This window comes from Cladophialophora yegresii (genome assembly GCF_000585515.1).
Source record: "Cladophialophora yegresii CBS 114405 chromosome Unknown aczIN-supercont1.3, whole genome shotgun sequence".
Taxonomy (NCBI): Eukaryota; Fungi; Ascomycota; class Eurotiomycetes; order Chaetothyriales; family Herpotrichiellaceae; genus Cladophialophora; species Cladophialophora yegresii.
Window position 1 is genome coordinate 2,294,425 of NW_006913047.1, and position 17,369 is coordinate 2,311,793.

Here is a 17,369-nt window from a genome sequence, read left to right on the forward strand (position 1 = left end):
TGCCTTAGGTCTGTAGATTGCATGACCCCATTGACGCAAGATAAAGCACTGCATTTCCATAGGAGTCGACACCTACTCCAGCGGACTCTATATGTCTATGCGTTCATCCGTGGGGTACATCGAGATAACACAGAGTTAGACGCATGTACACGGTGTGGGCGACGAGGATAACAGGTGTTGAGACGTCGAGATGTCGAGATGTCGAGATGCTCAAATGTTCGAACCCCTCTAGCTTTGCTATATACCGGCCATTGACATAGAGAGACAGATACGCAAGTCGTCGAAGTAGGAAAGCGCGAGCCCATGCAAGAGAAAAGTGCATGCCGTTTACCATCTCTGCCGCAGTGTTGGAGTGCTACCGCGCCCATTATTAAGGGCCACAAACGGTCCAGACCACGCTTGGTGACCATCAACGGAAGTACATAAGTATGTACTCATGTCTTGCGAAAACGAGATGCCCCTACCTGAGACTCCAAGTACGCACTCAATGGGGACTCGTGTAAAGAGATGGTCATGAACAAGATGATTACTACAGTACCTAAGGGAACCGTGCGGTCAATTACCCATTCGCTCCCGCGCTTCACTCAATCCGTCCCGTCCCAGATGCAACGATATCCGCATGCAAATACCTCGCTCGTATCCTACGCCGATCTCCTATGATAACGATGTCTCGGGGGTGCAGTGAAGGCCGGAAGATCGGCCGATGCTCCCGATGTTGTTGAAGTCGGAGCAGAATAGGGAGGCACAGTCGGATCCGTGGTCGTGGTCGTGCTAGATGGCTCCGCTGCCGAAGGTGTTGTCAATGTGTGCGACGGTGCCAGCGCAGCAGCATCGGTGGTGCTTGTAGTTGCTAGAGCTGGTGGAGAAGACCTGGTCGTAAGGCCGCCGTACGGACTGCTCGAGTTGGATGGAGGCGGATCGAAGGTCACGTTCGTGCCAGGGGCGTTCCCCCAAGTCGGAAGACCAGTGCTGTTGGAATATCCTCCAGTGGTCCCATTCCCACCACCTGTCCAGCTGCCGCTGCTGGGACCCAACCTGATATTGTCAATATCCAGGAGTGGAGACGTTGTATCCACCCCATCGCAGCTGAAGACGAAGGAGAAGGTGCTTGCAGAAGACGTGATCTGGAATTCTAGTCCGGTCATGGTCCAAGCACTGGCGGTCGACAAAGAGCCAATCGTCGCTAGGGTTCCCTCATCATTGGAGACGGTCAAGCTGCACTCATCGGGAGCGTCTCCTGAAACGGGAACTCTGTACGCGAAAGAGTACCAATAAGATCCCTTCGTGGCTGGAGTGTCGAGTGTTTGCGCCAGAGTAGCGGTCACGTCTTCGAAAGTGGGTCGGAACCGTGCGAATCCTTTACCTTCGTAGGCTTCATCTGGCGACGAAATGTCGCGTCTGCGTTCAGGCGTGGGCGAAGAGTCGGAAACACCTCCCCATACAATGTCCACTTCATCCAGTGTCCAACCAGTCTCGCTACATTCGAAGCTCGGATTCCGAAGAATCTGCGATGGCGCGGCGGCATCACAGGAGGACGTGTTATGAGCAGGGTATGTCGAGTTGCTGGCCCAATCTCCTGCCGTCCCGTTGTGATTAGAAGACGCTGTTTGTGTTGGCCATGGTCTAGAAAACGCGACTGTTGTAGTTACGCTGGTGGTGGTCGTGGGGAGCACGTATAGAACTGACGTTGTCGTGGTCAAGCTCGACGGCGTCGTGACATCCCACTGCGCCGTACCGTTCCAGTCCGTCCAATTCACAGAGGGATAAGACCCGTTGTAGGCAGGAATAGTAGGGTGGGCTTTTAGAGAGCTTCTCGTGGATGGAGATGAAGTCAACGAAGTAGTGCTTGTCAGCGCGTTCCCAACAGAGAGGGTGGACGTCGTGCTGACGGTGCTGGAGACCACTGAGCTGCTCGTAGTCGTCCAGTCTAACCAGATCGAGTTCGAATCGTTGAAGTGTGTCCAGTTGCCTGTTCCGCTAAAGGCAGGGACTGTCGAGTGTCCTGCCTGCGAGCTGGATGTGGTTGAAACAGTCGAACTGCTGGTAGTTGTCCCTATGAATATCCGTTAGTACTTACGAATGCCGTTGAGTCGACAGCAAGATGTGCCCCGTCACTACGGTCTTCCGAGAGGGTCACTCACAGTCTAGCCAGATCGAATTAGAGTCATTGTAGTTCGACCAATTTCCTGATCCAGAGTGTGGCGGGGTCGTGGGGAAGGCGGAGGCCGAAGTGCTTTTCGACGAGGACGACCGGGTCGTGGTGGCATCAAATGGTGTGTTTTGTGTCCTGCTGGTTGTTGTGGTTGGCGACGAGGTCGATGTGACATACAAGGTGCTCGTACTGGTGGTGGTTCGAGTCCAATCCAACCACACGGAGTTCGTGTCATTATAGTTAGTCCAGTTGCCACTTGTGGGATGCGGGAATGCAGAGCTCGTAGTTGATGTGCTTACAACGCCGACCGGCAAAGGTGAAGTAGTCGTGCTCGAGGAGGTCAAGCTCCAATCCAGCCAGACTGAATTTGAGTCATTAAAGTTTGTCCAGTTGCCCTTTGCCCAGTCTCCGCCAGGAGGATGTGCGGACGTTGAGCTCGTGGTGGCGTGGTGGCTCGTACTGGTGGTCATGGCATCCACCGGCAACGCTGAAGTGGTGAGGCTCGTCGTTGTAGAGGTCAAGCTCCAGTCCAGCCAGACAGAGTTTGAGTCATTGAAGTTCGACCAATTGCCACTCGAAGGGTGAGCGAAGTGGGAGGTTGAGCTCAAATACGCACTGGTGCTAGTAGTGATAGCGTCAACTGGGATAGGAGAGGTCGTGGTGCTTGAAGAAGCTCTTGACGTAGACGTCCAATCCAACCAAGGCGTCCCATTGCCATTCCAATCGCTCCAGTTGGCGCCCGTTGGGTAGCTCGAATGAGGGGACAGGACACTTGTGGTGGACGTAGTCTTTGGCGTGGTTGTCGTGGTTGTCGACGAGGTTTCTGCCAATAAGTTAGCTATGTCGGATCCATCTTTCGCGACGACCACCTACCACTAGCAACAGGGGTGATATCAAGGACAGTTGCAAAGCAACCACTTGGTCCCGAGCTTCCGAAGACGATGAAGACAGTGCCTGATTGATCGACGCAGGTGGAGGCACTGTGCGACTGAAGCGAAAGGATCCCATCGGCGTCGATAGCCCATTTAGAGAGGTTACCACTCTTGGTCGTAATTAAGTGGAAGATAAGATACGGTTCACTGGCATCTGAATCCACATAAGACGAACCTACTCGCAAGTAGCCCTCAGTGTCCAAGAAAAACTGCGCTGCCGAAGACCGTCCGCTAACCAAGGCACCGAGTCCATTAGCCCACCCCAAGTACTTAAGGTCCCGCTTGGTCAGCTGGACGCTTTTGGAAGTAATGTAGAATAGCTCTGTAGCGGGAGGTGCAGGGGTGCTTGGGGTGCTTGTGGTGGCCAATATGCTGCTAGAGGTGGTCGATGCTTCAACACTCAGTGTGGATATTGTGATGGACGTCGTTGTCTCCCAATCTTCCCAGCTGAAATTGCCCGAGTGCGTCCAGTTGGCTGGAACCGTCGGAACTGCAAACGCAGAGCTTGTAGAGGTGGAAGAGACACTTCGAGTCCAATCCAACCAAGCACTGCCATTTTCTGATGGCCAAGTAGGATACCCAGCTACTGATCTTGGGAAGGAGGTCGTGGGAAGCGCACTGCTTGTGGTTGCGGCATCAACTGACGCAAGGGTTGACCTGGAAGTAGAAGAAACTGTCCAGTCCAACCACGCGCTTCCATTTTCTGACGGCCAAGGCCAATAACCAATGCCTGAGCTTGTTGTGGATGTGCTGGTAGTCGTAGCATCAGCCGTAAGAGCGGTCGATGTGGACGAAACAGTCCTTGTCCAGTCCAGCCAGGCGCTTCCACTTTCTGAGGGCCAATGCCAGTAGGAAATCCCGGAGCTTGTGGTGGTGGTTGTAGTAGCAGAAGAGGAGCTTGTAGTCGCAGAATCGATCGGAAGCACACTCGATGAAGATGAAACCGTCCTCGTCCAGTCCAACCAAGCACTACCACTCTCCAGACTTGGGCTTGTAGTGGCTGCATCAGCCGGAACAACACTCGAAGTGGTTGAGGTTGCAGAAGTTGTCCTGGTCCAGTCCACCCACGCACTTCCATTTTCTGAGGGCCACGACCAATAACCTGGCGTCGAGCTCGCTGGAGAGCTAACTGCGCTCAGAGATGAAGTTGTCGTAGCAACACTCACCGAGAGAATGCTTGATGTGGTCGAGGTGGATGAAAGGGACCAGTCTAGCCAAGCACTACCTTTCTCTGACGGCCATGGCCAACTGTAAGCTGCCGATGAAGTGCTCGAAATGCTGGATGTCGTTGTGATCGCATTCACGTACAAAGAGCTCGAGGTTGAAGTGGTGGTCGTCTGAGTCCAGTCTAACCATGCGCTCCCACTTTCCGAGGGCCACGCCCACGCAGATCCGGTGGGCCTATGGCCTGTCGAGGAAGAGGTGCTGGACACGCGGGACGCAGTGGAAGAGAGCCCCACGTACGGAGAGCTCGACGTCGAAGACGTCATTGTTTGGGTCCAGTCTAGCCAGGCGCTCCCATTCTCGGAAGGCCATGGCCACGATCCAGTTGGTCTGTAGCCTGTTGGCGAAGTGCTCGCAATACTTGACGTGATTGAAGTAGCATCGACGTGCAAGGAGCTTGAACTCGACGAGGAGGTTGAAGATGGAGCCCTTGTCCAGTCCAGCCAAGCGCTGCCATTCTCCGAAGGCCAGGCAGAGCTAGTCGGTCTGTGGGTTACTGAAGTTGTGCTCGGGCTTGTCACGGCCGTTGTCGTAGGGTCGACGAGTAAGCTAGACGCTGATGCTGAGGTTGATGATGATACTCGAGTCCAGTCCAACCAGGCGCTGCCGCTCTCCGATGGCCATGCAAAGCTGGTAGGTCGAATGCCTAGTGAAGTGGTCGAGCTTGTTGAGCTCGTAATTGCCGGCTTCGAGTCTAGTAAGCTTGATACCGTTGAAGAGGTCGAGGATGCTTCTCGGGTCCAATCGAGCCAAGCGCTGCCATTCTCAGAGGGCCAGGCAAAGCTGGTGGGTCTGTACACAATGGAGGAAGTCGAGGTCGCTGCAACAGAAGAGGTCGTTGTAATATCGTGTATCAAGACAGAGCTAGTGGTCGATGATGAAGTCAAACTCCAGTCCAACCACGCACTGCCGTTCTCCGACGGCCAAACAGACCAAGCAAATTTCGTGGTCCGTGAGGAGGTGGGCAGAGACGTAGACGTGGTCAGTGCATCGTCTGGCACAGAATTCAAAGTTGAAGATGTTGTCGTTGCTACATTAACAGGCCTGGAGGGATAGCCCTTCGTGTGGGAGGCGGCGTTTGTTGATGATTCCCAGTCGTTCCAATCCTCCCACTCCATCGAAAACGTTGGCCGACCGCCCCCGGGTCGTCCAGGTCGAGTAAATGGTATTGGAGTGGTCTTCGTTGACGGAGTAACCCGTGTACTCGTCATATGGGAGTGTCGCACAGGCTCGGTAGTCGCGCCAACAACACTATTAGAGCTGGTCGTACTGGAAGACGTCTGAGTCGAAATCATTGAAGTGGTCTCGTCTTCCCAGTCCAACCAATTGCCAGATTGAGGACTGCCCGTGGGCCTGCCGGGTCGGATTTGTGGGCTCGTAGCTAAGTTCAAAGTTGAAGTATCAGCAGGAGTAGTTGAACCTCCCAGACCGTTCCCTGGCTTTTCTGTTGTAGATGGCTTCGTTGTCGTACTATAAGACGGAACGCCTGGACCGGCTCCAGAATGACCATGCCTGCTCGTTGGTGAGCCCGATGATCCTGGGGATCCCGGATTGCTTTCTCCAGGAGTAGGTTTCCCTGTACCGCGCGATGATGTATGAGTTGGGTCGACGGGGACTGTGTGACCTCCATCTCTGCCAGCGGAAGAGCCAGAAGTGGTGGATCCCTTTGAGCTGGTGGAGCTCCCACTATCACCGCTGCCAGGCCCGTCTGTGGGAGGGCTGCTTCCGTGCCATGGATGATGATCTTCCCAAGAAGCGTCTTTGCTACCACCGCCAACAGGGATAGTCGCAGAGGCGCCATCAGACCCAGTGTTGGTTCGGTCCTCACCACGTTTATCCCCTGCCCAGCCACAAGTGAAACTGTGTGAGATGGAATAGGTTGTCTCCCCGTCTGAGCTACCAGTCTCTGTCGCGTATTCTGGTCCGTATGGTTGAGAGTACAAATCGCAATATTGGCCTTGGTTTACACCATTTTTAGAGACGACATAGGTGTTGAAAAACTTGCAGTCAACCGCACTACATGCACTCGCGCAGTTCGCGGTATCGAAAGAGCCATAGAAGATTTCGGAGCCAATGAATGAGCCAGACTCTGGTGGTGGATGAATAGCGGAGTCTGCTAGGAAGGTTGGGACATCGAATCCTTCAGGGGTAGTAAGTGTACTATTTGTGTAGCCGTTGTTTCCCGCAATCACAGCGTTGGCACCGTTCGTGTGGCTGACCGTAATGGATCCAGCGGAGAAAGAACACTTGATAGAAGGAGCGACTCCGCCGACTTGCTTCTCGAAGTAGATCTGGAAAGAGGAGCACTCATCCATGCTGTCACAAATCGCGGCGCATATGCTGCTATCATACTCGTCAAGTGTCGTATGGCCGAGAAATCCATCTCCTGAGTTCCATGTTTGTCCATTGCTGAATGCCTCGTAATAACCGATCGGGGTCGCAGCGGAGGAGGCAGCGTCAGAGAAGACTTTGTTTGACGCCCACTCAGCGGCAAGAGGGTCGTTACACGAGCAGGTCGGCTCAACGTCGCGTTCCCAGAAGTTCTTCTTCCACGGCAGATAACCCTCCCATCTTCCCAACGAACCTAACGCGACATTAGAGAACAAGAAGAAATAAAAGAATGGCAGCATGTTGCATTGAGCAACAGCTCAAGAAATGAGCGACTAATGTGAAGAACGAACGGACGCGTGCCAATCGACGACGCAACAACTGTTTACCAAACGAGAAGGGAAAGGAAGACAAGACTGCGCAGTCTTGGGTAGAGAGCAACAGCATGTTAGCGGGCTCCCGCTCTCCGCAGGCTGAGCGGCGTGGTGAACGCAACCAATGCACCCCATCGTCCATCGAGCGCCTCAAATCCTGGCTTTACATCGATCGTCAAATGGGAGCGGTTGCCGAGAGTCGCTTGTCTTGATGGGATCAGCGCCACATGGTCGGAGATGCACGAGACTCGCTTGATAGTCTCCTGCCCGTAACTTTCGTCAAAGAACCTTACCGTTCGAGACAGGGCCGTTTCTCCCTTTGGCTGGGGATTCTCGGCACACTCGGTTCGGCTGTCTCAAAGAGGGCTGGTTCGGACGACGGCTGAGAGTCTCGCAGTCATGGAGTCATTGTTGTGGGTCTTGGGGATTCTAATATTGAGTCTCCGTGGTCTAGCGACAAAGCTCGGATGAGTGTTGTTGCAGATTCTGAGGTGAGGTTGAGGAAAAGGAGAAAAGTATACGCCCAAAAACGGGTTAGCGTGGGTCACCGTCATTGCTTGGCAGCTCGTGGCTTGCATCAGGAGATTAAAACCCATGCTTTTCTGAGTTTGCGATCGTGTTCAGCTTACGAGTTTACCTTTCTCCCGAGCTTCATGACTGAGACTGGAATAAACAGACGTGAGATCTGGGGAGGATCAGTGCCTCTGGGGTTCGTCATTCTGGTGCAAAAGAGCTGAGACTGATCATGTCGGAGAGACGAAGATGGCGGAGGACGAGTTTGACATAACGCGTTCATTTCCAGCAGAACTCAGTACATCTACTATGCTGCTGCCATGATCCAGATCCAATACAAGCACCTGTCAACATCAGTAATTTGTTTTGAGTTGACTTTCCAAACGGGCTGAGACAAACGGGCGGTCTTCCGAGGCGGTTGTCCATTCTCTTGGCGGTCCTAGCATTCCTCAATTACAGTACATGAGGCATATGTAGGCATTACTTCACCGGTCGATGGACAGGTAGCCAAGGATCTCCTCATCCACAATCTTTGTGTGCCTTTTACAGCAGTCACATTGCCGATTCTCAGATGCATGCGACTCCTAACGTTACTTTAGTAAAGTGCAAAAGGCCATGGAGTGGAAGGTCGACATTGAGACTGGCCAGGGTTAGCAGGCACCCGGACCTCTGGATCGGCCGCCCGGGCACCTCCGCGATCCAAACTTGGGGAACGCGTGTGAAGAGCATGCAGGGCACGCCACGCGCCTACCACGTCAAGCACGTGCAGGTATGCAACCACTGACTAAGGCTCCTCGGCCTGCTCAGAGTAGCGGTCGTCAGCGGCTCAGTTCACCGCAGCATTGCGGTGGAGTATTAGACCCAGATGGGCGAACTGAACCGAGGTGTGTCGGGCCGAGGACAAAAGTCTGGGGGCTTCCCCAGATTGACCTCGTTTGACTCCGCATCGAGAGACCGAGAGGTCGGGTCAGCAGCGGGTCAAATAGAGGTATGTACCTAGCGTAGGGGAATGGGCATGGCATAGATATCTGAGTATTGTTGTACTGTACTTGTTCCTGCTCTTTGTCGTCTATTTGTCCCATTCAACCTTTTCTTCGTAACCATGAACTTCGAGCTTCCGGACGACGTGCAGAACTACCTCTCCCGCGTGGACGCTTTTATCAAGGAGAAGATCCTCCCCCTTCAACACAAAGACGACAACAACCGCTTCTTTGACCACCGCCGTGAAGCTTCGCGGACGCAATGGGACAACCAAGGTCTCCCTACTCATGAGTGGGAAGACCTGCTTCGTCAAGCACGCAAGCTCGCCGACGAAGCGGGCTTTTACCGGTTCGGCTTCCCCAAGGAATATGGTGGTGCCGGCAGCGACCAGCAGAATCTGTACATGTGCGCGATACGATACCATCTCGCGTCTCACCCCGTCTACGGCGGCGGTGTAAGCCTGGCCAATGATCTCCAGAACGAGCACAGCGTGGTTGGCAACAACCCCATCATCATCATGCTGCAGCATTACGGCACCAAGGAACAACAGCAGAAGTTCATCCCCGCGAGTATCAAGGGCGAGTTTCGAGCCACATTTGGCTTGACCGAGATTCACCACGGTTCCGATGCCACGCACATGGACACCACCGCCAAACCCATTACCCTTGCCAACGGAGAAGCGGGCTACGAGATCAACGGCAACAAGAAATGGCAGACAGGCATGCACTCGGCGACACACTGCCTCATCTTTGCACGCACGTCCGGGCAAGCAGGCTCACCGAAGGGCATTACGGCCTTCATCGTCCCCCGAGAGACACCGGGCGTGAAAGTCGCGTCGTACGAGTGGACGCTCAACATGCCGACGGATCACGCAACCATTCTTTTCGACAAGGTGCAAGTCCCGGCTTCGACTATCCTCGGGCCACTTGACAATGGCCTAGCCATCGCCCAGACATTCACACATGAGAATCGCATTCGACAGGCCGCTTCGAGCTGCGGGGCAGCTCGGTACTGTATTGACCGAAGCGTCGAGTACGCGAAGAAGAGAACCGTGTTCGGCAAACCGCTGTCGTCGAACCAAGCTATACAGTGGCCACTCGTGGAGTTGTCCACCCAGGCTGAAATGCTGAGGTTGCTCATTCTCCGTACGGCTGTGGAAATGGACCAAGTCACGGCTGCTGCGAAGAAGAGCGGCAACGCACCTTGGGTGGCCATTGAGAAGCAACTGGGCCACAAGATAGGCATGTGCAACTACTATGCCAACCGGTTGTGCTGCGACTCGGCCGACAGGGCGATTCAGATCCATGGCGGAGTCGGCTATTCGAGGCATTATCCCTTTGAGCACATCTGGCGGCATTTCAGGAGGTATAGAATCACCGAAGGCAGTGAAGAAGTGCAGATCAGGAAGGTCGCCGCGTATCTGTTCGGCTACAAAACTACAGGTGAAAGCACGGAGCAGCAGCTGAAGAAGAGTGAGGCAAAGTTGTGAATCGCCAGATCGACTCCGTAGGTCGGTAAGTCGGTAGCACTTGTTTCTGTGGATAATAAAGGATCTATGCCTGCGGTTCCTATGTTTCCACACACACATATGCCCAAAGTCTTACCGGGCATTCAACAAACGTCTTCAATCACCAGCTTCTCACCACTGTGCTCGCCCAGATCAATCTTCAACCTACGTTCAAACACCTCCAACAGGATCTCAAAGCACATCTTCGTCACGGCCGGGTCATACCGTCCTTTACTCAGCTCGTCTCTGATGAAAGCGTGCTGGGCGCCAAGGATCTCGAAGAACGAAAACTGGACGCCCGTCTCGTGCAGCGTTTTACGGATCAAGTCCCTCCCTTCGGGGGGCACATGGTTGTCACTCTTCCCAAAGATCATGACCAACTCGCCCTTGATATCGCCCGCTCTTTTCAGACTGTCGTCGTTCTTCCCTTCTCCCAAACTGTGGCTATGTATATCAGTCGCGAAGTAGCAGACCGCAGCGGTGACCCTCTGATCCAAGGCGCATCGGTAGGCCAAGTGTCCACCTAAGCACATCCCCGTCGCGCCGATCTTGCCACTGCAGGTCTTGAGGCCAAGCAGCACTGAGACAGACAGTTCGGCGTCTTCATCGTATGCTGCGACTTTCTTCTTGATCTTCCACTCGTTTCCCGCATCAGTGCCTGGGACATCGTACGCCAATGGTTCTGGGCCCGTGAATTCGTGGTACGACGAAGGAGCTGCGACGATGTATCCTTGGCCGGCGATTTGGCGAGCAAAGCGGGAGACCGGTCCAGTTACTGCAACACGGTGAGCTACTCTTTGTCCATGCTCGGCCAGAGAAGTATAAGTAGAAGGTATTAATGCTACGACGAAGGCTGTGCATACCTTGGTAGATCTCCGAGAAGACGACGACGCCTGGAAACTTTGCATGCGGATAACCTGGAACGGTGGGATGGAAAATGAAGATGCCTTTTCAGTCCTCGCTCAGCCTGTGTTCGCGTTCTGAGCTGGACATGAGAGGCATACGCATTGAGCCTTCTCCGGCTGCCTTGGTCGGCACATCCTTGTAGGACTCCTGGACCAACATTCCGGCGGCCCTGAAGTCAGAAATATGCAGTGTGCAACTGAGTCCGGTGGTGTGAAGGTCGCGTCTCAGGATGCACTGTGAAGCAGCCTGTCTGCCAGTCTGTCTCGACCAAAGAATTTGAAAAAGAGGGGCAACGTCTGTCGCGCACAGATGTGGGGCGCCGCGAGATTCAATCGAAGCTTAAATCGAGCTCCAGGCCTGATTCCGAGTTCTTGACATCTGAGAAGCCAAACTGTTCCTTTCAAGTATTCATTCACCAAGTCAGTAGGTATTCCTCTGGACTGAGTGGCTGCATGTGTCCTGTATCGTCTTGTCAGTTCTTATGGCTAGTATCGACAGCATCTCTGCAACTGGGATGTCCTCTACGGAAGCTCGCGCCCTGACCATGGAACATGAAAGTTGCCTCAGTCCACCTTGTCCCCATATCTCGACGTTGAGAAATGTAAGAGGGCTCGACCATTAGTCCAGGCAGTAGTCTTGATGCAGTCCTCCCTGAAATGACTGTAGGTGCCTACCACTGTCCTCTTCTGACATTCCAGGCTATCAAGGACCTTAACCAATATGTTCCCCGTGCATCACCTATGCATTGTGTATATTCCATGTCGACCAACAATGGTATTGGTTCCAGTCAATTGGCATAGAGCAAAGTTGCGTCGGCAGCAATAGATCTGCACGCTGCAGACAGACAGTCTCAGAGCTTATGGCGAGTTATCTGCAACGAGGTTCGAGGCAGGGTGCGCTCCCACGCAGATGACCAACTTTTGCTCGCAGCTCCTCGGCATTGAGGTTCCTCGACAACTGGACTGGCAACGACATGTCGCCTGAAAGTGATGGATATAGGGAGACTCACGGATGGGGGAACAATTCGTTGGCTGACGGCAGGGAAGCAAAGTCTGTCTGTACAATGGTGAAAGCGAAGCAGGCGGGTAGTGTCGTCGTCGAAGACTCCATGGGGCAGCGCAGCAGATGTCACTTCACTGCCGCTCTCGCAAGGCGGTCACGTTTTCCAGCCTCACGCGACGCCGGTGAGGTCTGATTAAATGCGCATCCGCGACGATATTTCAGCCGCGCTTTTTCGGTCACTTCTGTTCCTCCAGCCGTGAACCTCAACTGAACACAAGCCACGCACTTGTATCGCCCTCGGCAACACAACAATAATGGAGAACGACTTTGTGGAGCCAGACTTCATGGACGGCTACTTTGGTATGTCTGTCCATGCAGGCGCTGAACGATATTGACAAAGATAGACCTTCCACCAGGTGATGGACCCTACGGGCCAACTTCATCTGCGGTGGAAACCCAAGATCGGTTCTCTTTCACCAACGGTATTGATCTTGATCCGCTATACGGAGAGGTGCACAATGGTAAGTCTCACAGTCCATCCCTAGTGCCGAATGATACTGATTTAAGACAGGTATCCCACCCGGGTACGAACCCTATGGGCCGACCGACTCTGCGATGACATCTCAAGATCAGTTCGCCTTCTCCGGCAGCGCGCAGCTTGATCCGACATCCGGAGAAGTGGACAATGGTCAGTCTTACAGCCTATATACTGAACGATATTAATTCGTTACAGGTATTCCACCCGAACCATATGGGCCAATTGCGTCTGCGGTGACATCTCAAGACCAGGTCACCTTCACCGACAACCTCGAGATCATCTTCAACGACAATGTCCTGTTCACCTCCACGGACAATGTCCAGTCCACCTTCAGCGACAATGTCCAGTCCACCTTCAGCGACAATGTCCAGTCCACCTTCAGCGACAATGTCCAGTTTGCCTCCACGGACAATGTCCAGTTCACCTTCAGCGACAATGCCCAGTTTATCCCCATCGACAACAGCCAGTTCACTTTCACTGAGAATATCCAGCTTGATCTGACAGACGACGAGGTGTTCAACGGTACGTCTCCCACTACATATCGCGGATGGCATTAATTCGATTCAGGCATTCCACCCATTGATGAACCATCTGGGCCAAACCCCTTGGCATTCTACGATCCATTCCTCGATCTGTTCACTGCAGACACAAGTATCCCGGTTGACCCACAGATCCAAGAGATGGATAACGGTATGTCTGTCGGTACAAATTGAGAATAATATTAAATCAAATAGGTGTCCTACGCGAAATCGTTCACACCGAACCACAGGGATCCACAGACTCATCCGTGAACCCATCCACTGTGCCCGACACCGTCCAGCTTGATCCAGATAACAACGATGACGACGGCCGTAAGTCTAATCTTGCGCACCCAGGATTAGGTTAACAAAGACCAGGTGCGGTCGCTAGAAGTGAACTCGAGGCTACTACCACCGTCATCCACAGTGACCAGGTTGATCCAAATGGCGACGATGACGACTGCAGTAAGTCTCCTTTTGCACAATCGGAACGAAAATTAACCACAAGACAAAAGGTATCATCAGTCGAGGCGAATTCGAGGCCACCACTGCCGTCATGGACACCGCCCAGGCTGATCCAGGTGACGGGGATGATGAGATCCGTAAGTTGACTCGTGCAGAGTCGGACCGACATTGACACCAAAAGGCATTATCACGCGAGACGAATTCGAGGCTACCCCTGCCGTAATCGCCGCGCAGAGAGAAGCACTTGAACTGCTCCGTTCTAAGAGATATGATGAATACGTTCTGAGACATCTCCCAGGTATGCCTTTCCTTGCGTGCCGAGAACGAGGTTAACAAAGCAGGCCTCCTGAATGGGGCGCAGCTCAACCTCGATTGGCTCTACGCGGGGGAATCGGAAGACGGCTATGAAGGCGAACCCGAAGACACACCCGGTACAGAGTGGGCTCTTCGAGATGATCTGTCGTACAATGGTATGCCCGTCCACCTATCCTCACCTGCACCATTCGATGTTGACAACAAAAGACCATCTAGATGAGAGAGAACTCAACGCCCTCGATCTCCCCGAAGAGCCGGATCAAGATGCGGCGAATGCAAATGGCACAGTCTTGATCAATCGTGAAGAGGAGGAAATGTCCTCTGGTATGCTCATCTTCTTGTGGGCTGGAAAACATTGACAATATCATAGGTGTTCGTGCCAGAATTGACAACTCCAGCAACCCCTCAGCCGAAACGATGGTTCAAGACCCATTGACACGCAACTCAGACGTCGAGCTTGATGATGCCTTGTTGAACGACGGCCAGGCTCTTGATTCCCACTTGTTCCGCTTGCAAGGAATCTCAATGAACCTTCTTCGTATTGAGGAAGTCATTCGCGAGGACGAAGCAAAGAACAAAGCACGGCTCGAGGCACTTTGGATCGACAACACCGATGTCCGCAGACGTGGGCTCCGAGGTGGCACAGCGCGCAAGAACAGACAGGACCACGGCAACTACGTCAAGTTCGGGGAGACTGCGGCGCTTAGTGCAGAGTTCCACCAACACCGTCTGGACGTTGAAAAGCAGGACTATGAAGGACGCAACCGTCAGGCTGGCTTCTCTGCACTCGGAGAACTGCTCGAACAGGCGCACAGTTGGATCCGGGAGCAATTGGGGATATGTGAGGACATGATCCGCTGCATGAACACCGGGGACATCGGGTTGCCATCAGTCAGTGCCAAGATCTCAAACATGAATGCCATTGTGTTTGGAGAGCCCGAAGAGAACCGCGCTGGGAAGATTGCGGATATTGAAGAGATGCTCCAGGCGTTCGCAGACGAGTACCATTTCAAGCTGGACTAATCTTCAGGGACTGCGTCCGACAGAGCGCGAAGGGCGAAGGGCGAAGGCTCAAAGCGCATGGGAGCGGTCATGGTGTCATGTCCACACACACTTCAGATATCTTGCTGATTGATATTGGCATGGAGTTGGCATGGAATTGGCATAGAGCCGGTATGGTTTCATGGCATAGGATATTCAGCTTGACCAAGCGGGATGCACAATTGGACTGAACCAGTCAGTCAGTCATTGAAAGGTTCCAATGAGATGGCCCTAAGGGTATGCCAACGACACCAAATAGCAAGAAAGACAATCAATGAATGACTTGTCTTCAAATCTCGGTCTTTCCCTCCTTTGAGCAGCACGTAGCTCTTTTCTTTCGCAGCAGGCTAGCACATTACTATTGTTTTGGATTGTTTTGGCTCTCTGACGCGCTTGACTCTTCTTGCACCCACCCTTGATATTACCCTCCAATCTCCCCGGTTCTCATCCTATCTTCATTGAATTGTGTTCATCTACGGATTGAGTCCCGCAATATAAACAGTGCCAAACCGCACTCTGAGATCCAATACTCTTTTCAAGTCCCTGCGACCTTCACGTCTTCGGCGTTATATGTGCATATTGGCTCAGTGAATAACGTGCTCGACAGCCAAGAGGAGGAGAGGTGCATTTGAAGAGACGGAGAGGTGACAGACACCGCAAGATTGAGATTGGCGACCTAATCGATACCACTCGAATGAAGACAGCTAAATCGAGGAAGGCCAGGACATAACGCCGCACTGAAGGAGTATTTCAACATCAACAAGAGGCACGGCGTGCTAAACATGCCTTGGCATCTCGGGCTAATCGACGTACAGGCAAAGATCTACCATCAGGATGTTACACCTCACATCAGCGGTACTTATGTGTCTCCTACGGTCTGTGGGCTTCAATTTGACCTACCACTAGTGCCACAACAATCAGCAAAAGGCTCGTTATCTCCACCCTCCACTCAGCCAGCTCCTGCACGGATCTTCCCCTCCCTCATTGTACGCCCACGACCTAGAAAATGGCCGTTGCGTTGACATGACTGCTCACTCCACCAGGCATGTTCGCCGGCGCACTGGTGAAGAAGAAGGTCCACCTCTTGTGCTTCTTGCACAACCGACTCAACTTCTCCAAGTCGACCATCTCACCCAGCGGCATCCCCCACAAGGCGATGATGAACTCATGGAGGTAGTAGCTCTCGGGCGTGGGCCAGCGTTCAAACGCAGGCGCGTCTCCGCCCACGGCCGCGAAGTAACTGTCATGCAACCAATCCTTCATGGCTTCTTCCTGCTTGACGCCCACCCACTGCGCTTCACCGCCGTGGCTCTCGGTCCCGCGCAGAGCAAGCCGCTCGCTCTCCTCCGGCGTGCGCTTGTAGTAGTCCTCGACCCAACCGCTACGAATAAGTAGGATATCCCCGATCTTGATATCGCCGCCCTGAGCTGCTGGGCGGATGTCAATGCCTTGGTGCTTTCCGCAGGCGACAAGATCGTCATAGCTGATCGCATGAGACGTGGCAGTGTCGTACTTGATGCCCACGCTGTCCGCGTACGAGCGATAATCAAGCAGGACCCCCCGCCCGGAGAAGCCGTGCTCCGACCAGTGGTGCACGCTACACTTGTGGTTTGCGGCGGGGCCGACAATGTCCTCCTTGTGGGTGTTGTTGTAGAAGGTCTGGGTGGCCATGTGGGCGAAGTGGCGGAACCCATCCCACTGCGTGCCGGACTGGGTGTTCATGTGGTATACGTCGTCGTAGCAGACGCCGTCGAAGAGCGTGAGGATCTTGTGCTCGAACTTCTGCCGCCCGAACGCTGGCTGGGCGGGGACATTGAGCGGGAGGTCCAGGCGGGCCATTTCCCCGGTGCGGATTTCCTGCTGGGCCGCGGCCTTGACGCGCGCCGGCGTGAGCAGGTTCAAGCGGCCGACAAAGTCGTCCTTGCCCCATACCCAGGCTGCTTCGTCGGGAGCGCCGACGAGCTTAGGCAGGTTCTTGCGCGTGGGAAAAACCGTGCTGTCCGGGTCGAAGGGGATGGTCGTGGCGGTCTTGCCCATGATGGTGTCCTTGATCTGGGAGAGGCGTTTTCCTGCCGAAGACAACGTGTCTGCCATTGTGTTGAGCCCGGTAGTCGGGTGGTTCTTGTGCTTCTTATGTGTCGAGCGAGCCCACTTATGTGACCGGCGTGAGAAGGAGCTTTGTGGAAACGGTCTTTCTAGCCTCTTCCGAAGACTGTGGTGGTCGTCAATTCCGAGGTACTGGCCGGCCCATTGCCGCTTCTGACCCTTTTGAGGGGCAAAGCCGGCATGGGAGCTTGACGGGTCTCCCCCGCAATATCGCACCCGTCGGCAGTCGTGTCATGTCGAGACCTGTCATAAGGGACGCATCATGACGACGGGCGGGAAGCCCTCCCAAGCGAGTAGCGGGCCTTGAGCCTAGACCCTGACAAGCGGAAACTCCGTTCCATCTGGCTCCTCTCAGAACGAGCGCCGGCACTGTCATATGGGAGAGGGTATCAAGGTTGCGCAATAGGAGGGCTGAATCGTAGTGTTGGTAAGTTCTATAGAGCGTAGCAAAGCGTAGGAAGGTTTTT

At 53.8% G+C, this 17,369-nt stretch overlaps 7 protein-coding genes across 7 annotated transcripts; 3 read left to right on the forward strand and 4 right to left on the reverse strand.

Moving 5' to 3' along the window:
- Positions 1-641: 641 nt before the first annotated feature.
- On the reverse strand, positions 642-3,640 carry A1O7_04570 (uncharacterized protein; the record flags this gene model as incomplete). The annotated part of the gene is made up of 4 exons (XM_007758581.1): positions 642-2,053; positions 2,142-2,975; positions 3,026-3,574; positions 3,628-3,640. 4 exons carry the CDS (start codon positions 3,638-3,640, stop codon positions 642-644), a joined length of 2,808 nt encoding a protein of 935 aa, XP_007756771.1.
- Positions 3,641-4,324: 684 nt separating this feature from the next.
- On the forward strand, positions 4,325-5,364 carry A1O7_04571 (uncharacterized protein; the record flags this gene model as incomplete). Its single annotated transcript, XM_007758582.1, has 3 exons — positions 4,325-4,334; positions 4,475-4,636; positions 4,685-5,364. The coding sequence occupies 3 exons, from the start codon at positions 4,325-4,327 to the stop codon at positions 5,362-5,364; spliced, it is 852 nt and encodes a 283-aa protein (XP_007756772.1).
- Positions 5,365-5,695: 331 nt separating this feature from the next.
- On the reverse strand, positions 5,696-6,938 carry A1O7_04572 (uncharacterized protein; the record flags this gene model as incomplete). Its single annotated transcript, XM_007758583.1, has 2 exons — positions 5,696-5,820; positions 5,891-6,938. The coding sequence occupies 2 exons, from the start codon at positions 6,936-6,938 to the stop codon at positions 5,696-5,698; spliced, it is 1,173 nt and encodes a 390-aa protein (XP_007756773.1).
- Positions 6,939-8,625: 1,687 nt separating this feature from the next.
- A1O7_04573 (acyl-CoA dehydrogenase) lies at positions 8,626-9,993 on the forward strand (the record flags this gene model as incomplete). The annotated part of the gene is made up of 1 exon (XM_007758584.1): positions 8,626-9,993. One exon carries the CDS (start codon positions 8,626-8,628, stop codon positions 9,991-9,993), a length of 1,368 nt encoding a protein of 455 aa, XP_007756774.1.
- A 122-nt stretch (positions 9,994-10,115) lies between these two features.
- On the reverse strand, positions 10,116-11,076 carry A1O7_04574 (carboxymethylenebutenolidase; the record flags this gene model as incomplete). Its single annotated transcript, XM_007758585.1, has 3 exons — positions 10,116-10,786; positions 10,875-10,958; positions 11,016-11,076. 3 exons carry the CDS (start codon positions 11,074-11,076, stop codon positions 10,116-10,118), a joined length of 816 nt encoding a protein of 271 aa, XP_007756775.1.
- A 1,157-nt stretch (positions 11,077-12,233) lies between these two features.
- A1O7_04575 (uncharacterized protein) lies at positions 12,234-14,778 on the forward strand (the record flags this gene model as incomplete). Its single annotated transcript, XM_007758586.1, has 12 exons — positions 12,234-12,279; positions 12,336-12,440; positions 12,491-12,607; positions 12,653-12,979; positions 13,025-13,147; positions 13,192-13,308; positions 13,354-13,440; positions 13,491-13,577; positions 13,622-13,738; positions 13,782-13,910; positions 13,972-14,079; positions 14,126-14,778. The coding sequence occupies 12 exons, from the start codon at positions 12,234-12,236 to the stop codon at positions 14,776-14,778; spliced, it is 2,016 nt and encodes a 671-aa protein (XP_007756776.1).
- A 1,017-nt stretch (positions 14,779-15,795) lies between these two features.
- A1O7_04576 (uncharacterized protein) lies at positions 15,796-16,890 on the reverse strand (the record flags this gene model as incomplete). The annotated part of the gene is made up of 1 exon (XM_007758587.1): positions 15,796-16,890. The coding sequence occupies one exon, from the start codon at positions 16,888-16,890 to the stop codon at positions 15,796-15,798; it is 1,095 nt and encodes a 364-aa protein (XP_007756777.1).
- Between the last annotated feature and the right edge of the window lie 479 nt (positions 16,891-17,369).